Source organism: Coregonus clupeaformis, chromosome 37 (assembly GCF_020615455.1).
Source record: "Coregonus clupeaformis isolate EN_2021a chromosome 37, ASM2061545v1, whole genome shotgun sequence".
NCBI lineage: Eukaryota > Metazoa > Chordata > Actinopteri > Salmoniformes > Salmonidae > Coregonus > Coregonus clupeaformis.
The window spans coordinates 23,121,113-23,139,793 of NC_059228.1; the positions used below are offsets into that span (position 1 = coordinate 23,121,113).

An 18,681-nucleotide genomic window follows, 5' to 3' on the forward strand; every position below is an offset into this window, starting at 1 on the left:
GCTTACTGTATATAGTATATAAACCAACAGTGTACCTTCCAGGGAACATTGTTGTTTTACAAATCTCATTTCAATGCATGGGATGGCTTGCCATGTGCCTACCTCTGTAACATCAATGAGTCTTTGAATGAGGAACCATCCATTGAAGTCAATAGGGCTGCACCCATTCTGTTAACACTAACAAAAGCTAATCAAATCCATTCTGTAGCATGTATCTTTTACCTACCTGAACTTCTAGCACCATAGACTTTAATGCCATCTCATCACTCTGAAAGTACAGTACTACAGTACAAAGGAAGGCCCCATTCATAAGACACAAGCCTCTTTTGAATGAGCCAGTTATGGTTTTAGGGCTAATGCTACAACATCAAAGAAAATGCTTTACAATTCCTCTTGTTAAAACTGTACTGTATCACTATGCGCACAATACAAGACCCAGTCGTTGAAACAATTCCTATTAGAAGTCAAGTTCTTACACTATTAAAACCTATAGCTAACGCTAGCTCGCTCCTCTGTGATGTTTATGATGAATGTGGTATATATAGCATGATATTGGATGCTTAAGGCAACCTGAAAAGAAACCTCTTATATTGCACAACCCAATAAGCCTTTCATCATGGCTTACATATACTGCCCTGAGGGACATCAATGTAGCTAGTTGCCAAAACCAAAATAGTGAATTGTCCTCATACATGATCCAGTGCTGTTTCGTGTATGTCCTTCAAGCCAATCACAATCTGGAGTATTTCTGTGTTGTTATGACATCAACAGGACACCAAACAAAGCTGAAAGAGAAAATGAAAAAAAAAAACTACAAGCATCAGGAGACATCCTTCTCATATGTGGGGTGGTATGGAGGTTAGATGGGGAATAATTTATACAAACACCCCCCCCACCCCACCACCAGTCCCCCACCCAGTCCCTCTCTGGCCCTCCTTGACCTGTATGTAATGGGAGGACTGTTTTGCTGTGCTAAGTGGGACCAGTTGTCCTCTTGAGAAGCGCTCGTCATGCCGTCCAAGGCCCCTGGTGAAGTCATCTTTCTCACTGAAGGGACCCCACTGGGGTGTGTGTGTGCCTGGAGGCCATTGAAATTATTATCCCTCGATTCCTCCTTCCATCGCCAGCTCCCTCCCTCCTTACCTTGCCAAGTGATAACACTCTACAGGCATGCAGTAATGAAGCTGGGGCTAACTGGAAAAGGGGGTGTTAATCATGGCTGTTGGGCCCCCACCCCCATTTCAAACAGCCAAGCCGATTAAGTGGATGATTGGGTAAACATTGGGCCCATGGAAATAATGGATCTGTTAAGGGAGGTCCCTGAAGTGTGTGTGTCTGCATGTGCATGTGTGTGTGTGTACAGTATGTCAGTCCCTCCAGGAATTCGCAGGGATTTTTTGTGATATTTGCAGACAAAAATGTTTGATTTTGCTGCTGCAATTCTGACATTTTGCATGGCAATATGCAATGATTTTGTGCAAATAGTCAAGAAAATGTGCTGGACATATTTATGCAGAAATAGTGCAAGCCCTCACATAATATACGGGGAATTGTTGATTTTGCAAAAAAACATTGCGATCGCGGAACCCTGGAAGGACTGGTATACGTGAATTAAGGGGGGTCCAGGCACTCCCATCAATCAGGAGCTGCAGAGGAAGCATCGGCTTAGGAGCCACTTTTCACCTTGTTCTGTGCAAACCCAGGATTCTGGCTCCGAGCTCTGGGGATCCCAGAATGGGGACCTGGGGATTCTGGCTTTCAGTAACTGATCACGCATGCAGAAACACCTAACAGCCGGCTGTGGACAAGCATGTTCCAACTATCACCTCAGTAAACCCAGCACAGGGGTTTTAGTGAAGACATGGATGTTCAGATCCATTCAAAGGGCCCTCAAACTCTACATTTTGCAAGCATGTGTACAGTATGTGCATACACACACAAACACATCAACAGGTTTAAGGCACATTTCATAGTAGCACTACTTCTCAGCTCTCACCTTTCAAGAAGTAGTTCAATTAATATAATATTCTCTCAGTACCTCAGAACAAGCTCTGCTCACCATCAAAAGCATTCTAAAGGTCAATCCATAAAACTGACCAGGGGAAAACTTGTCATACTGGCTGTATTTCTGCCTGCTTGAATGGTGAATAGCTCAGATACACATGAAAACATGAAATTACCCCGGGGACCGATACAACATCGCTCAGAGATGCAGAAAAATGATACAACATTCAAAACAAGTGAATCTTTCCTTTAAGTGAGTGATGGTGACCACTCCAATAGTTGCATGAAGAACGCTGGTGCTTAAAAAGTCCTCAAAGCTGCAACTGTCCCAATGATCACACACATACACATACACGTGCACACACAACCACACGCACTACACACGTGAATGCACGCACGCACACACACACCACACACATGCACCAACCCACAGACCGCATGTGTCTGTCAGATTCACTCTGCTCTGCACAATGAAGTCCTCTACCCTCTCCATCATTCCTTTCTTTACCTCTCAGTTGGAGAACCCTAGCATGAACCTCCTTTCATCCAGCCCTAATAATGACATCCAACTGAGAAGCCTGGTATCTAGCATGGCACCGTTCTCTGTGAGTGTGTCCATAGAGGGCATGGGGTTCATGCCTCACACTGGTTCTCTCTGAGGGCTTTTTGTCTGCCCAGTGTGGTGATCTGTTCTGCTGCTGTGTCCAGTGTCCACTACAAAAAACTCTCCGGTTCGGGATTGCCTGGCTAATACGAAGCTTTCCTCTCTCTGTATGTTAGCAATGTACTGCAGAACTATGGAAACTAGGGGTTTTGTTACTCTGTCTAAGTGAGTTTTTTATACTGAACAAAAATATGAACGCAACATGCAACAATTTCAAAGATTTTAGTGAGTTACAGCTCATATAAGGAAATCAGTCAATATAAATAAATTGATTAGGCCCTAATCAATGGATTTCAATTGACTGGGCAGGGGCGCAACCATGGGTGGGCCTGGGAGGGCATAGGCCCACCAAATGGGGAGCCAGGCCCAGCCAATCAGAATGAGTTTTTCCCCACGAAAGGGCTTTATTACAGACAGAAATACTCCTCAGTTTCATCAGCTGTCCGGGTGACTGGTCTCAGACAATCCCGCAGGTGAAGAAGCCGGATGTGGAGGTCCTGGGCTGGCGTGGTTACACGTGGTCTGCGGCTGTGAGGCCGGTTGGACATTCTGCCAAATTCTCTAAAACGACGTTGGAGGCGGCTTATGGTAGAGAAATAAACATGTAATTATCTGGCAACAGCTCTGGTGGACATTCCTGCAGTCAACATTCCAATTGCATGCTCCCTCAAAACTTGAGACATCTGTGTCATTGTGTTGTGTGACAAAACTGCACATCTTAGAGTGGCCTTTTATTGTCCCCAGCACAAGGTACACCAGTGTAATGATCATGCTGTTTAATCAGCTTCTTCATGTGCCACACCTGTCAGGTGGATGGATAATCTTGGCAAAGGAGAAATGCTCACTGACAGGGATGTAAACAAATTTGTGCACAAAATTGGAGAGAAATAAGCTTTTTGTGCGTATGGAACATTTCTGGGATCTTTTATTTCAGCTCATGAAACATGGGACCAACACTTTACACATTGCATTTATATTTTTGCTCATTATATAAGTATAGTGAATTAGGTTTCCAGGAACTGTTTGCTGATTGACATTTGTGACTTGTTTCAGGAAACTAGGCGTATGTCGCCCGTCACTACTTCACAGGAGAGCCATTTGAACATAAACTATTTTTTATCAAAATGCGTTTTTGGGCAGAAATGCCTTCTGGAACGTGAACTTTCATGTGCCTTAATAACAAACTTGTATGCCATCTGTAAATACAAATAAAATGGTTAAATTATGAGCCTAGTTGGTTTAGCCATGGAAAAATACAGGAACCTTCCCGCTAGCCATGATTGGCTATGATTGGCTGAGATAATGGATGGGCTGGACATGCCGAGAGATGAGTTCGGATTGGTCTGCCATGTAGCATGCTTCTGTCTTTAACATGAGCTGGTCAGTATGTGTAGGTAATCCTTTCTAACGCAGCTTTTAAAAAAAATATATCACGTAGTAGAACTGCATAAGTGTTGCTCTCCACTTTCTGGAGGACCGAGTTTTGAAATCAGTGGAATGCCCAGTGGAATTAGAGTATGATAGCTAAGGAGATGGAGAAAATTCTGGCGTTTGATTGCAAATATGCAGAGACAGTCGAAAAGAGAACACACAGAAGGCTAAAAACACCTGTCTCCGGATTCATTATTTAGCTAGCTAGCTAGCAACATGTCTAAACAAAAGACTCCACTATGCAAGTAATCATTTCAATAGATTGTTCATGATGTCACTGCGACAACTGTCGATAGACGTAGCTGGTAAAATCGCTCAGGCTACAGTGGGGAAAAAAAGTATTTAGTCAGCCACCAATTGTGCAAGTTCTCCCACTTAAAAAGATGAGAGAGGCCTGTAATTTTCATCATAGGTACACGTCAACTATGACAGACAAATTGAGGAAAAAAAATCCAGAAAATCACATTGTAGAATTTTTAATGAATTTATTTGCAAATTATGGTGGAAAATAAGTATTTGGTCACCTACAAACAAGCAAGATTTCTGGCTCTCACAGACCTGTACCTTCTTCTTTAAGAGGCTCCTCTGTCCTCCACTCGTTACCTGTATTAATGGCACCTGTTTGAACTTGTTATCAGTATAAAAGACACCTGTCCACAACCTCAAATAGTCACACTCCAAACTCCACTATGGCCAAGACCAAAGAGCTGTCAAAGGACACCAGAAACAAAATTGTAGACCTGCACCAGGCTGGGAAGACTGAATCTGCAACTTGGTTTGAAGAAATCAACTGTGGGAGCAATTATTAGGAAATGGAAGACATACAAGACCACTGATAATCTCCCTCGATCTGGGGCTCCACGCAAGATCTCACCCCGTGGGGTCAAAATGATCACAATAACGGTGAGCAAAAATCCCAGAACCACACGGGGGGACCTAGTGAATGACCTGCAGAAAGCTGGGACCAAAGTAACAAAGCCTACCATCAGTAACACACTACGCCGCCAGGGACTCAAATCCTGCAGTGCCAGACGTGTCCCCCTGCTTAAGCCAGTACATGTCCAGGCCAGTCTGAAGTTTGCTAGAGTGCATTTGGATGATCCAGAAGAGGATTGGGAGAATGTCATATGGTCAGATGAAACCAAAATATAACTTTTTGGTAAAAACTCAACCCGTCGTGTTTGGAGGACAAAGAATGCTGAGTTGGATCCAAAGAACACCATACCTACTGTGAAGCATGGGGGGTGGAAACATCATGCTTTGGGGCTGTTTTTCTGCAAAGGGACCAGGACGACTGATCCGTGTAAAGGAAAGAATGAATGGGGCCATGTATCGTGAGATTTTGAGTGAAAACCTCCTTCCATCAGCAAGGGCATTGAATATGAAACGTGGCTGGGTCTTTCAGCATGACAATGATCCCAAACACACCGCCCGGGCAACGAAGGAGTGGCTTCGTGAAGAAGCATTTCAAGGTCCTGGAGTGGCCTAGCCAGTCTCCAGATCTCAACCCCATAGAAAATCTTTGGAGGGAGTTGAAAGTCCGTGTTGCCCAGCGACAGCCCCAAAACATCACTGCTCTAGAGGAGATCTGCATGGAGGAATGGGCCAAAATACCAGCAACAGTGTGTGAAAACCTTGTGAAGACTTACAGAAAACTTTTGACCTGTGTCATTGCCAACAAAGGGTATATAACAAAGTATTGAGAAACTTTTGTTATTGACCAAATACTTATTTTCCACCATAATTTGCAAATAAATTCATTATGAATCCTACAATGTGATTTTCTGGATATTTTTTTCTAATTTTGTCTGTCATAGTTGATGTGTACCTATGATGAAAATAACAGGCCTCTCTCATCTTTTTAAGTGGGAGAACTTGCACAATTGGTGGCTGACTAAATACTTTTTTCCCCCACTGTATATAGATGGACGCTTCTCCCTCTCTGTCACGGATGCCATGGTTGCCCTTAGTTTGAAGATGTAATCCGGAGACAGGTGTTTTATACAGTAGCCTTCTGTGTGTTCTCTTTTTGACTCCATATGCATATTTGCAATCAAACACCAGAATTTCCTCCATCTCCTTAGCTATCAAACTCTAATTCCACTGATTTCAAAACTCGAAAGTGCAGAGCAACACTTATGCAGTTCTACTATATGATATATTTCAAAAAAGCAGCATTAGAAAGGATTACCTACAAACACTGACCAGCTCATATTATAGACAGAGGCGGACTACATGGCAGACCAATCCGGACTCATCTCTCAGCATGTCCAGCCCACTCATTATTTCAGCCAATCATAGCTAGCGGGAAGGTTGCTGTAATTTTCCGTGGCTAAACCAACTAGGCTCGTAATTTAACAATTGTATTCGTATTTACAGACGGCATACAAGTTTGTTATTAAGGCACATGAAAGTTCACATGTTCCAGAAGGCATTTCTGCCAAAAAACGCATTTTGATAAAAAAAAGCTTACATTCAAATGGCATACGCCTAGTTTCCTGAAAAGAGTCACATATACAATTTCAAATTTTGCTACATAGGACCGAATCCAGGTGGTGGGTCACATTTGTGAGTGTGTTTTCTGCACTCACTTGTGCACTCATGTGTGCATGCATCTGTGTGTTGGGATGCATGTCAGGTTCTGTGTTTGTCTGTTAGTTCCCAGGGTGGTGCAGCAGCAGCGTCTGGCGAGCCGCAGGTGCTAAATCACAAAGACAACTTTAATGGCCAATGACGGCCAGCAGAGAGAGACACTGATAACTGTGTTTCACAGTCCCAAGACGGCAACAACTAATGCCAACATGTGGTCCTCTGTAGCTCAGCTGGTAGAGCACGGCGCTTGTAACGCCAAGGTAGTGGGTTCGATCCCCGGGACCACCCATACACAAAAAATTTATGCACACATGACTGTAAGTCGCTTTGGATAAAAGCGTCTGCTAAATGGCATATTATATTTATTATTATTATGTTCCCATAATGTCAAAGACGGCCAATGAGCTGGGGCCTGAAAGACAAACCAGGAATACTATTCCCTCAATGGGTTTTCCAGAGGGAGGAGTGGCAACTGTGGCAGCCGGCAGCCATACATCAGCATTCCATAGCATTCTGAGGGGTGACATCAAATCAAATCAAATCAAATTGTATTTGCCACATGCGCCGAATACAACAGGTGTAGAAATTACCGTGAAATGCTTACTTACAGCCCTTAACCAACAATGCATTTATTTTTTTATAAAAAAGCAAAATAAAACAACAACAACAAAAAAGTGTTGAGAAAAAAAGAGCAGAAGTAAAATTAAATAACAGTAGGGAGGCTATATACAGGGGGGTACCGGTGCAGAGTCAATGTGCGGGGGCACCGGCTAGTTGAGGTAGTTGAGGTAATATGTACATGTGGGTAGAGTTAAAGTGACTATGCATAAATAATTAACAGAGTAGCAGCAGTGTAAAAAGATGGGGTGGGGGTGGGGGGGCAGTGCAAATATTCCGGGTAGCCATGATTAGCTGTTCAGGAGTCTTATGGCTTGGGGGTAGAAGCTGTTGAGAAGCCTTTTGGACCTAGACTTGGCGCTCCGGTACCGTTTGCCGTGCGGTAGCAGAGAGAACAGTCTATGACTAGGGTGGCTGGAGTCTTTGACAATTATGATGGCCTTCCTCTGACACCGCCTGGTATAGAGGTTCTGGATGGCAGGAAGCTTGGCCCCAGTGATGTACTGGGCCGTACGCACTACCATCTGTAGTGCCTTGCGGTCGGAGGCCGAGCAGTTGCCATACCAGGCGGTGATGCAACCAGTCAGGATGCTCTCCATGGTGCAGCTGTATAACTTTTTGAGGATCTGAGGACCCATGCCAAATCTTTTCAGTCTCCTGAGGGGGAATAGGCTTTGTCGTGCCCTCTTCACGACTGTCTTGGTGTGTTTGGACCATGATAGTTTGTTGGTGATGTGGACACCAAGGAACTTGAAGCTCTCAACCTGTTCCACTACAGCCCCGTCGATGAGAATGGGGGCGTGCTCAGTCCTCTTTTTTTTCCTGTAGTCCACAATCATCTACTTTGTCTTTGTCACATTGAGGGAGAGGTTGTTATCCTGGCACCACACGGCCAGCTCCTCCCTATAGGCTGTCTCATCGTTGTCGGTGATCAGGCCTACCACTGTTGTGTCGTCGGCAAACTTAATGATGGTGTTGGAGTCGAGCCTGGCCATGCAGTCATGGGTGAACAGGGAGTACAGGAGGGGACTGAGCACGCACCCCTGATGGTGCAGCTGTATAACTTTTTGAGGATCTGAGGACCCATGCCAAATCTTTTCAGTCTCCTGAGGGGGAATAGGCTTTGTCGTGCCCTCTTCACGACTGTCTTGGTGTGTTTGGACCATGATACTTTGTTGGTGATGTGGACACCAAGGAACTTGAAGCTCTCAACCTGTTCCACTACAGCCCCGTCGATGAGAATGGGGGCGTGCTCAGTCCTCTTTTTTTTCCTGTAGTCCACAATCATCTCCTTTGTCTTTGTCACGTTGAGGGAGAGGTTGTTATCCTGGCACCACACGGCCAGCTCCTCCCTATAGGCTGTCTCATCGTTGTCGGTGATCAGGCCTACCACTGTTGTGTCGTTGGCAAACTTAATGATGGTGTTGGAGTCGAGCCTGGCCATGCATTCATGGGTGAACAGGGAGTACAGGAGGGGACTGAGCACGCACCCCTGAGGGGCCCCCGTGTTGAGGATCAGCGTGGCAGATGTGTTGTTACCTACCCTTACCACCTGGGGGCGGCCCGTCAGGAACTCCAGGATCCTGTTGCAGAGGGAGGTGTTTAGTCCCAGGATCCTTAGCTTAGTGATGAGCTTTGAGGGCACTATGGTGTTGAATGCTGAGCTGTAGTCAATGAATAGCATTCTCACGTAGGTGTTCCTCTTGTCCAGGTGGGAAAGGGCAATGTGGAGTGCAATAGAGATTGCATCATCTGTGGATATGTTGGGGCGGTATGCAAATTGGAGTGGGTCTAGGGTTTCTGGGATAATGGGATAATGGTGTTGATGTGAGTTACATCCAAGGAAACGATGTTGAGCACTACACTCCTCAAGGAAAGCGTGTGTGTGTGTGTTTCTCAGACTGTGTTTCTGTGTGTCCTTTTTTGTCCGGTCAGAGTAAAATCTTCAATTTCCCGGCCCTTCTCCACTATTTTTGGACACAACCAAAGTCTGACTGAATAGATAATATCCTCAAATCTAATCATGGTAATTTGGCTCCCTCTCATTTTTTATTGAACTCTGGATAAATCACAAACCTAAAAGTACACAACCTTGTTTAAATCTATGTAGGCTAATTGGAATAAACAAGATTAAGAGTTTATCGGTCTGAAATGAAACAGCCATTCACTAAGATGCTCTTATCAAAGCAGACCGACCTCCCACTCATCTTCACGTTGTTTGACAACCCTGTAGTAACACAGTAATTAGGATAATATCACTCCTCTAGCCTTACAGTGTATGATTATGGTTAAGCAACTACATTTATATTTTCTCTGGGTTGACAGTCCAGCTTTTCTGGGAGACTCCCCTTCATTTGACACTCACCATTGAACACACAGTAGGATCCTATGGGAAATATTTATATTAATTGTGATATTTTTTAAATCTTTATTTAACTAGGCAAGTCAGTTAAGAACAAATTCTTATTTACAATGACTGCCTACGCTGGGCCAATTGTGCGCCGCCCTATGGGACTCCCAATCACGGCCGGTTGTGATACAGCCTGGAATCGAACCAGGGGGTCTGTAGTGACGCCTCAAGCACTGAGATGCAGTGCCTTAAACCGCTGCGCCACTCAGGATGTGATGAGTGTGATAGAAGGAGTGAGGCGCAGGAGGGATATCACTGAATGCAGAGTTTATTCCGTCGTACACACACAGCGCTGGATAGCGACAAACAAAAGAGGCACAGGGGAAAATCTACCCTGGCAATACAAGGTAACGGTAGCTCCAACAATAACAGGCACAGGGGAAATATCTACCCCGGCAATAACAATGTACCAGTAGCTCCACCGAGCTACACAACTTTCACGAAACAACAATCACCCACAAGCACAAGGGGGGCAGAGGGAAGACTTATACACAGACTATTGAGGGGATAAGAACCAGGTGTGTGTGATTGACAAGACAAGACAAATGGAATGATGAATAATGGAGCGGTAGTGGCTAGTAAGCCGGTGACGACGAACGCCGAAGCCTGCCCAAACAAGGAGGGGAGGCAGCCTCGGCGGAAGTCGTGACAGTACCCCCCCTTGTCGCGCAGCTACAGCAGCGCGCCAACCCTGGCCTCGGGGACGGCCAGGAGGACGCGGAGCAGGGCGAGCCGGATGGCGACGGTGGAAACCCCGCAACAGGGAGGGATCGAGGATATCCCGCACCGGGACCCAGCATCGTTCCTCCGGACCGTATCCCTCCCACTCCACGAGGTACTGAAGGCCCCCCACCCGACGCCTTGAATCCAGGATGGAACGGACAGAGTACTCTGGGGCCCCCTCGATGTCCAGAGGAGGTGGAGGAACCTCCCGCACCTCAGACTCCTGGAGCGGCCCAACCACCACCGGCCTGAGGAGAGATACATGAAACGAGGGGTTAATACGGTAATCAGGGGGAAGTAATAACCTATAAGTGACCTCGTTGATTCTCCTCAGGACTTTGAACGTCCCCACAAACTGCGGGGTCAGCTTCCGGCAGGACAGGCGGAGGGGCAGATTCCGGGTCGAGAGCCAGACCCAATCGCCCGGTACAAACACCGGGGCCTCACTGCGGTGACGGTCAGCGTTGGCCTTCTGACGACGCACAACGCTGGAGGTGAACGTGGGCAGCGTCCCACGACTCCTCCGCGTGCCGAAACCAGTCATCCACCGCAGGAGCCTCGGTCTGGCTCTGGTGCCACGGTGCCAGAACCGGTTGGTAACCTAAAACACATTGGAATGGTGTTAGGTTAGTAGAGGAGTGGCGGAGAGAGTTCTGGGCATATTCTGCCCATGGCAAGAACACCGACCACTCCCCCGGCCGGTCCTGGCAGTAGGACCGCAGGAACCTACCCACATCCTGATTTACCCGTTCCACCTGCACATTTGACTCGGGGTGGAACCCAGAGGTCAGGCTGACCAAGACCCCCAGACGTTCCATGAACGCCTTCCAAACCTTGGACGTGAACTGGGAACCTAGGTCAGACACTATATCTTCTGGCACCACGTAGTGCCGGAAGACGTGAGTAAACAGGGCCTCCGCAGTCCTCTGTGTCATACAGCCGGGACAGTGCGTCTGCCTTCACATTCTTCGTACCCGGAATGTATGACAGTGTAAAATCAAACCGGGTGAAGAATAGGGCCCACTTGGCCTGGCGAGGATTCAGCCTCCTCGCTGCCCGGATGTACTCCAGGTTATGGTGGTCCGTCCAGACGAGGAAAAGGTGTTTCACCCCTTCGAGCCAATGCCTCCACACGGTCAAAGCTTGGACAACCGCCAACAGCTCCCGATCACCAACGTCGTAGTTCTGTTCCGCCGGGCTGAGCTTCTTAGAGAAGAAGGCACAGGGGCGGAGCTTGGGTGGCGTGCCCGAGCGTTAGGATAGGACAGCGCCTATCCCTACCTCAGACGCATCCACCTCCACTACGAACGGAAGTGATGGATCGGGGTGGGCCAGTACCGGGGCTGAGGTGAACAGACCCCGCAGTCTCCTGAAGGCCAGGTCAGCCTCAGCAGACCAGCGGAGCCGGGACGGCCCACCCTTCAACAGGGATGTAATGGGAGCTGCGACCTTGCCAAAGCCCCGGATAAACCTCCAATAGTAGTTGGCAAGCCAAGGAAGCGCTGCACCTCCTTAACCGTGGTTGGAATCTCCCTCCATCTTCACACCTGAGGTGGTAATGCGGTATCCGAGGAAGGAGACGGACTGCTGGAAAAACATACACTTCTCTGCCTTGGCATAAAGGTCATTTTCCAACAGTCGGGCCAGCACTTTGCGAACCAGGGACACATGCTCGGCGCGCGTAGCGGAATACACCAGGATGTCATCGATGTAGACCACCACACCGCGACCAAGCATGTCCCGAAACACCTCGTTCACAAAGGACTGGAAGACGGATGGAGCATTCATCAAACCGTAGGGCATCACCAGGTATTCATAATGCCCCGTGGTTGTGCTGAATGCTGTCTTCCACTCATCCCCCTCCCGAACACGCACCAGGTTGTATGCACTCCTGAGATCTCGTTTAGTGAAGAAGCGTGCCCCATGCATTGACTCAATCACTGAAGGAATGAGGGGGAGAGGATAACTAAATCTTATAGTCTCCTTGTTCAGTGATCGATAATCAATGCACGGGCGCATACCGCCATCTTTCTTCTTCACAAAGAAGAAACTCGAGGAGGCGGGTGAAGTGGAGGGACGTATATACCCCTGGCCCAGGGACTCGGTGACGTAAGTTTCCATAGCCTCCGTTTCAGCCTGCGACAGGGGGTACACATGACTCCTGGGAAATACAGCGTCTACCCGAAGGTTTATCGTGCAATCCCCCGCCCGATGCGGTGGTACTTTTGTCGCCTGTGTCTTAGAAAACACGTGCGCCAGATCATGGTATTCGGGGGGAATGCGCATGGTGGAGGTACCGTCTGGACTTTCCACCGTGGTTGCACCAACGGAAACACCTAGACATCTACCCTGACACTCTCGCAACCACCCCGTGAGAACCCTCTGCGGCCATGAGAAGGTGGGGTTGTGGAGTGCTAGCCAAGAAATTACCTAATACCACAGGGAAAGCAGGAGACTCAATAATCGAAAAAGTAACCTGCTCACAATGAGTCTCCTGGGTGATCATGGTGACTGGTACCGTGACTTCCTTTACAAACCCGGACCCTAATGGTCGACTATCAAGTGCTCTGATGGGGAGTGGAATGGATAGGGGAACCAATGAAATGCCATGACGGCGTGAGAATGCCCTGTCCATAAAATTCAAGCTGCGCCTGAATCGACTAGTGCCTTACACTGGGGAACTACCATGTGATCGGGAAGAGGATAGGTAGGGTACAGTGCGCAGCAGACGGCTCTGAACGAGTGTGGGTGTTCGATACCTGGGGTGATGCGAGAGTGCCCTGCCTGCCGCCTCCAGGCCCATAAGAGCATTGACTACGACGTGTGGTGTACTGTCCCTTTGTGCCACCAGAGTGGCACTGTCGCTCTCATCCTCCGCTCTCTCGGACGGCAGCTCCACCCAGCTCCATCAGCTCGGGATCCGAGTCGTCCGGGGTGGAAATGGGAAGACCCCTACCAGGACGTCCTCTGGTTGCCAGCAGGTTGTCCAAACGGATTGCCATGTCCACCAGTTTTGTGAAAGACAACATGGTGTCCCGACAGGCTAGCTCCCGTCGGACGTCCTCCCGCAGATGGCACCGGAAATGGTAGATCAGGGCCCGCTCGTTCCACCCGGACCCCGCTGCCAGAGTCCGAAACTCCAACGCGAAGTCCTGCGCGGTCCTCGTCCCCTTCCTCAGGTGGACCAGCTGCTCGCCCGCCTCTCGACCCTCGGGCGGGTGATCGAAGACTGCCCGAAAGAGGCGAGCGAACTCCCTGTAGTCCTCCAACGCGGCTCCTTCTTCGTTTCAAACCACGTTGGCTCACTCCAGGGCTTTCCCCGAGAGGCAGGAAACGAGGACGGACACCTTCTCCCGCTCCGATGGCGCCAGCCTGATGCTGGAGAAGTAAAGCTCCAGTTGGAGGAGGAATCCTTGGCAGAGCGCCGCTGTCCCGTCGAACGCCTGTGGTCGGGATATCTGGATCCCTCCGGGTGCTGGGGTGTAGGTGGCTGGATCCGGTTGGCCAGCTGGTCTCGACAGATCGGGTCCTCTCCTCTCCAGGCGTTGGATGACCTGAAGAACCCGATCCATCGCTTCCCCCAAGCTGGCCAGCATCGTGGAATGCTCCTGGACCCGTGCCACGATTCCAGGCATGCACTCTTCTCCCGCTGACTCCATAGCAGGTGGGTGATTCTGTGATGAGTGTGATAGAAGGAGTCAGGCGCAGGAGGGGAATCACCGAATGCAGAGTTTATTCCGTCGTACACAAATAGCACTGGATAGCGACAAACAAAACAGGCAGAGGGGAAAATCTACCCTGGCAATACAAGGTAATGGTAGCTCCAACAATAACAGGCACTGGGGAAATATCTACCCCGGCAATAACAATGTACGAGTAGCTCCACCGAGCTACACAACTTTCACGAAACAACAATCACCCACAAGCACAAGGGGGGCAGAGGGAACACTTATACACAGACTAATGAGGGGATAAGACCCAAGTGTGTGTGATTGACAAGACAAGACAAATGGAATGATGAATAATGGAGCGGCAGTGGCTAGTAAGCCGGTGACGACGTACGCCGAAGCCTGCCCGAACAAGGAGGGGAGGCAGCCTCGGCGGAAGTCGTGACACGGGAACCCACAATGGAATTGAGTCTGAACTATCCTTTCAGTTCTCTCTAAATTGCAGGTGAGAAGGTGAACATTGTCAAACTATCACTATTGAGAAAGTTCTACGAGACCTTGACTCTTTACCTCCCTGCTACATCCCACAAATGGCTATACAAAGTATGATGTAGCCTAGCCATTGAAAATGAGACATCGATATCTTATTATAAGAGTAGAGTACGTCCAATATTTCACGTTCGTTGATGATGAAGACATTCCAATTACCACTAAGTGGAGGAGCTCAGTAGATATCCTGCTAACATCAAAGCACGGTTTTGCCCTATTTCAATACCAAGCAGGTCCCAGAGTGTAATGTTTGTGTGTTTCTAAAATAAATTCTGTTTTAGTGGCCTCTCAGAGTGCAGCAGATGGAACGATAACACTGTCATTACCATTTGTCTCTTCTGTAATGATGAGATGATGGAGAAACTATTGATATGGCATGAACAAACTAGGGTATACGTGGTGTTATTAAACATAGGCCTAACCTAACCCATCTAATAGCTACATTCACTCATGTTATGGTTCATGGAGGGACCATAGAAGTTGCTCAAACACAGTTTCATCCAGGTTACCAAATACCCACTACAAAACTATTTTTATCCTGACAGTTTCTTAACTTCCCATTCCCTCTGTACCACTGACTCTGAGTCAGAAAGGCTCTACTCAGGTGGATGGGAGAGGGAGGATAGGAGCTGTTCTGAGGCCAGTCCCTGTGGCTTAGTCCAGCTGACAGGCTGAGTGTTCACAGATGCCAGAGGCTCTCACTAGATCCTCTCTCTGATCAAAGGACGCATCTCACATACATTCTCACACTCCAGAGGTGGTTTGGTCACCCCAGCCAGCACAGCTCTAATCTCTCACTCTCTCTGTCTCTTTCTCTCTGTATGTCTGTCTGTCTCTCTCTCTCTCGTTATGTCTCTCTCTCTCGTTATGTCTCTCTCTCCCCCTCTCTCCTCTCTCTCTCTGTACGTCAGTCTCGCAGTCTCTCAGTCTGTCTGTCTGTCTGTCTGTATGTCTCTCTCGCTCTCTCCTCTCACTCTCTGTATCTCAGTCTCTGTCTGTCTGTCTGTCTGTCTCTCTCTCGCTCTCTCTCTCCTCTCACTCTCTGTCTCTCAGTCTGTCTGTCTGTCTGTCTGTCTGTCTGTCTCTCTCGTTATGTCTCTGTCAGTCACACACACACTGATTTGTTATATTTTTTCTCTCACTCATACACACATACTGTATAATAGCTAAGTCATGAATATATAATGTTTCATTATGGTGTATATATTTCTGCAATCTGAACATAATGTTCAGGCAATGTGTGGTGAGCTAAACTCATCCACCCAGCACTGCTGTCACTGTCTGTCTGACTTTCCTGCTATTGTCTCATCTCACTTTACAGGAAACAATAGCCACAGGATGCACCACAGTAACAAACCTCTCTCTCTCTCTCTCTCTCTCTCTCTCTCTCTCTCTCTAACACACACACAGATACATTGACAATTGTATTACATTTGGCCTAATGGAGATGCAGAAAAAACGTTTTTTAAAACTGGAATTGCTAAAATCAGCTTACTTTACATTTGTTGCCTTGGGATTTTTGCATTAATGGATAACTTGGATATAAAAGCTGAATTAAGCTTGACACCGTTTAAATCTACATACTTAGACTTTGACATTTTAGTTGACAGAAATTTGGTACATTTATCTCCATCTCCAATGTAAACTATAGATTATGCTAAATAAAACGGTCAGCATGGCTGATGGCTAATTCAAATAGAGACTTACCGTCATGTAAATTCAGAAGTGTGTTGTCTATATTGCCCGTTGCTGTTGACATGGACAAGACATGAAAAATAATTAGAAATGCAAAGTTCTTCCAACGCCAGTTAGTCATGTTGCCCGACTTAGGAAATAAATGCGTTCGGGATGTATTATGGCACGGACACGACCATAATATGCTGTCCACGAGTGATTGACAGGATGCGGGATGCAAGCAGTAGAGTGGGATCAGGTCCGAAACAGAGGAAGAACAATTATTGACTTCTAATAGCGGGACCAAGAAAGAGGAGCTGTCAAAAACTTTTCATCCAAGCATGCTGAAATCCCTGCGTGCTGCACTCAAGGACTTGGCAGTGATGTCTCCAAGACATTGATAAGTGAGTTTGAAAAATTTGAAGTAAGCGGGTGCGACAGAAAACAGAGAGAGATAGCCTACATAAGAAGTCTGATTCACGAGACCAGCATACTCTTTTACATCGGAGCCGCTACACTCTACAATGGCCATGTGCGCTTGCAAGGACTAGATCCGTTGGGTCCTAGCGCCGCGAGGGTAACATCCAGTCTTTGTAAAAGGAGCATCCAATGAGTTTCTAAACCCAGAGGCGCAACATCGCGAGACTTCCGGGAACGCTTGCAAACAGACCCAGCAGACCAGGGTTTTGAGGAGTCAGTGAGAGTGCATTTGATTTGACGGCCTGCACATACACAGTTCGGAGGGAAACGTCCATTAGACCCGATAACGTGTTTCTGCACATGAACTTAGCTACACAATGTTGCCATGACATCGCCTACAAGTGTGATTGGGGATTTCTATTGGAGAAGCAGTTTCTGCCTGTCTTCATACTGTACTGTCTTTGATCCAATGTACCCTGACATGACTCACAGCGCAGGGAGAGCTGTGACCACACTGGTCTGGAAAGAAGGCTGTTTGTTAATGCAATATTCGCTCAGAAATTGTGCAATGGGTTTGATTGGTTCTCTCAAATGTTTGTTTTTTCCTCAGGGGTTGAGACCTCTCATTGTTTGGATTTGAAAATCCAACTGTTGTAATGAAAGGGGCAGCGCTCGGGGCTGTGTGTGGCTGTGCGTGTCGGTGTTTGAGTGAGAAAGACATGGAGGAGAGCCAACCAGTAAAAGCACAGCCCTCTTCTTTATCGATGCATTGTGCTGACAACATTCCAGACTGAAGTCAAGGGTAGTGATGGGCATTCTGAGTATTTTCGATGAGCCGGATCGTTCAATTGGCTCCCAAACGGCTCTTCGTTCTTCGTTCAGAAGTGCTTAAAAATGTATGAAAAATCATGGAAAATATAACATTTCTAATATAAAGCCTAGACAGTTGCCTACCATTGTCAGATTGTGAAACGTGAGTTCAATTAAAATTTTACCTGACGAAATTAAATCGCTTGCACATTTTGTAAAATATTTTTTAACACATTGCACAAATTTATGTGGACCAGAATGAGGCTCTCTCCCGACTACCTATTGTTCCTGCAGTGAGGAATGACCATCTTCAGAGAATGTTTTTATTTGCAGATAATGGTTGTCTGGAGCTCAAAAAGCAGCAGTAGCAGTATGCAAATCAGGGAGTCAAATGAACGGCTCTTTCACAGATGCGATTCAGTTCCCGACGTTCACAAAAAAAGAGCCATTCAAAAATACCAGTTTGTTCACTAGTCAGGAGGACTTTGAAATGTAGGTGTTAGCCAGACTACATCCAATGGGCATCTACTGCCACATCAAGGTCACCAAATTCGCAATTTATCTCCGTCAACACAAATGAGGAAGGTATACTCTTCTACCATGCATAAAATGTAACTTGGATATGTGTAAACATTTACTGTAGGCCTATTTCAATATTGAGGTAATATTAGGCTCTACATATATGATGTAATATTATATTTACAGCAGTACAATATGCTTCATGTAATCTCGGTGAACCCAGAACTAAATATTGCGTAATTTGGTCAGATGGCTGTCCACGAGAGATTATGCCTCAAGATTTCCTGTCACATTAAGACAGTGGACAACAGATAATTTAATCATTGCATTTGACATGCTACCTGCTCCTCTGGTCTGTGTAGCAGGTTGACGTTTATTGTCATGAGTCTTGCCCTGGAGGCAGAATGGAGTTGTTTCCGCTACATAGGCCAGCTGCAAAGTCAAAATTGTCTATATCGTAAAGCTTCATGAAAACTAACATTTGCTTTTTGGTCTTAATTTAAGTTTAGGGTTAGGAGTGTGGTTAGGGTTAAGGCTAGGATTAAAATAATATTTTATGACTTTGTGGCTGTGCCAGCTAGTGACCACTTGCAGAGCTG

General features: G+C 47.0%; 1 protein-coding gene across 2 annotated transcripts in view; it reads right to left on the reverse strand.

The window, feature by feature from the left end:
• The window catches only part of LOC121553573 (disintegrin and metalloproteinase domain-containing protein 12), a 129,179-nt gene extending 112,028 nt beyond the window's left edge, over positions 1-17,151 (reverse strand). For both annotated transcript variants that reach the window (XM_041866800.2, XM_041866799.2), the window contains exon 1: positions 16,367-17,151. In XM_041866800.2, coding sequence (XP_041722734.1) covers positions 16,367-16,475 — 109 coding nt within the window. In that variant the 5' untranslated portion in view covers positions 16,476-17,151. The remainder of the gene's footprint in view (positions 1-16,366) is intronic.
• Positions 17,152-18,681: the final 1,530 nt, after the last annotated feature.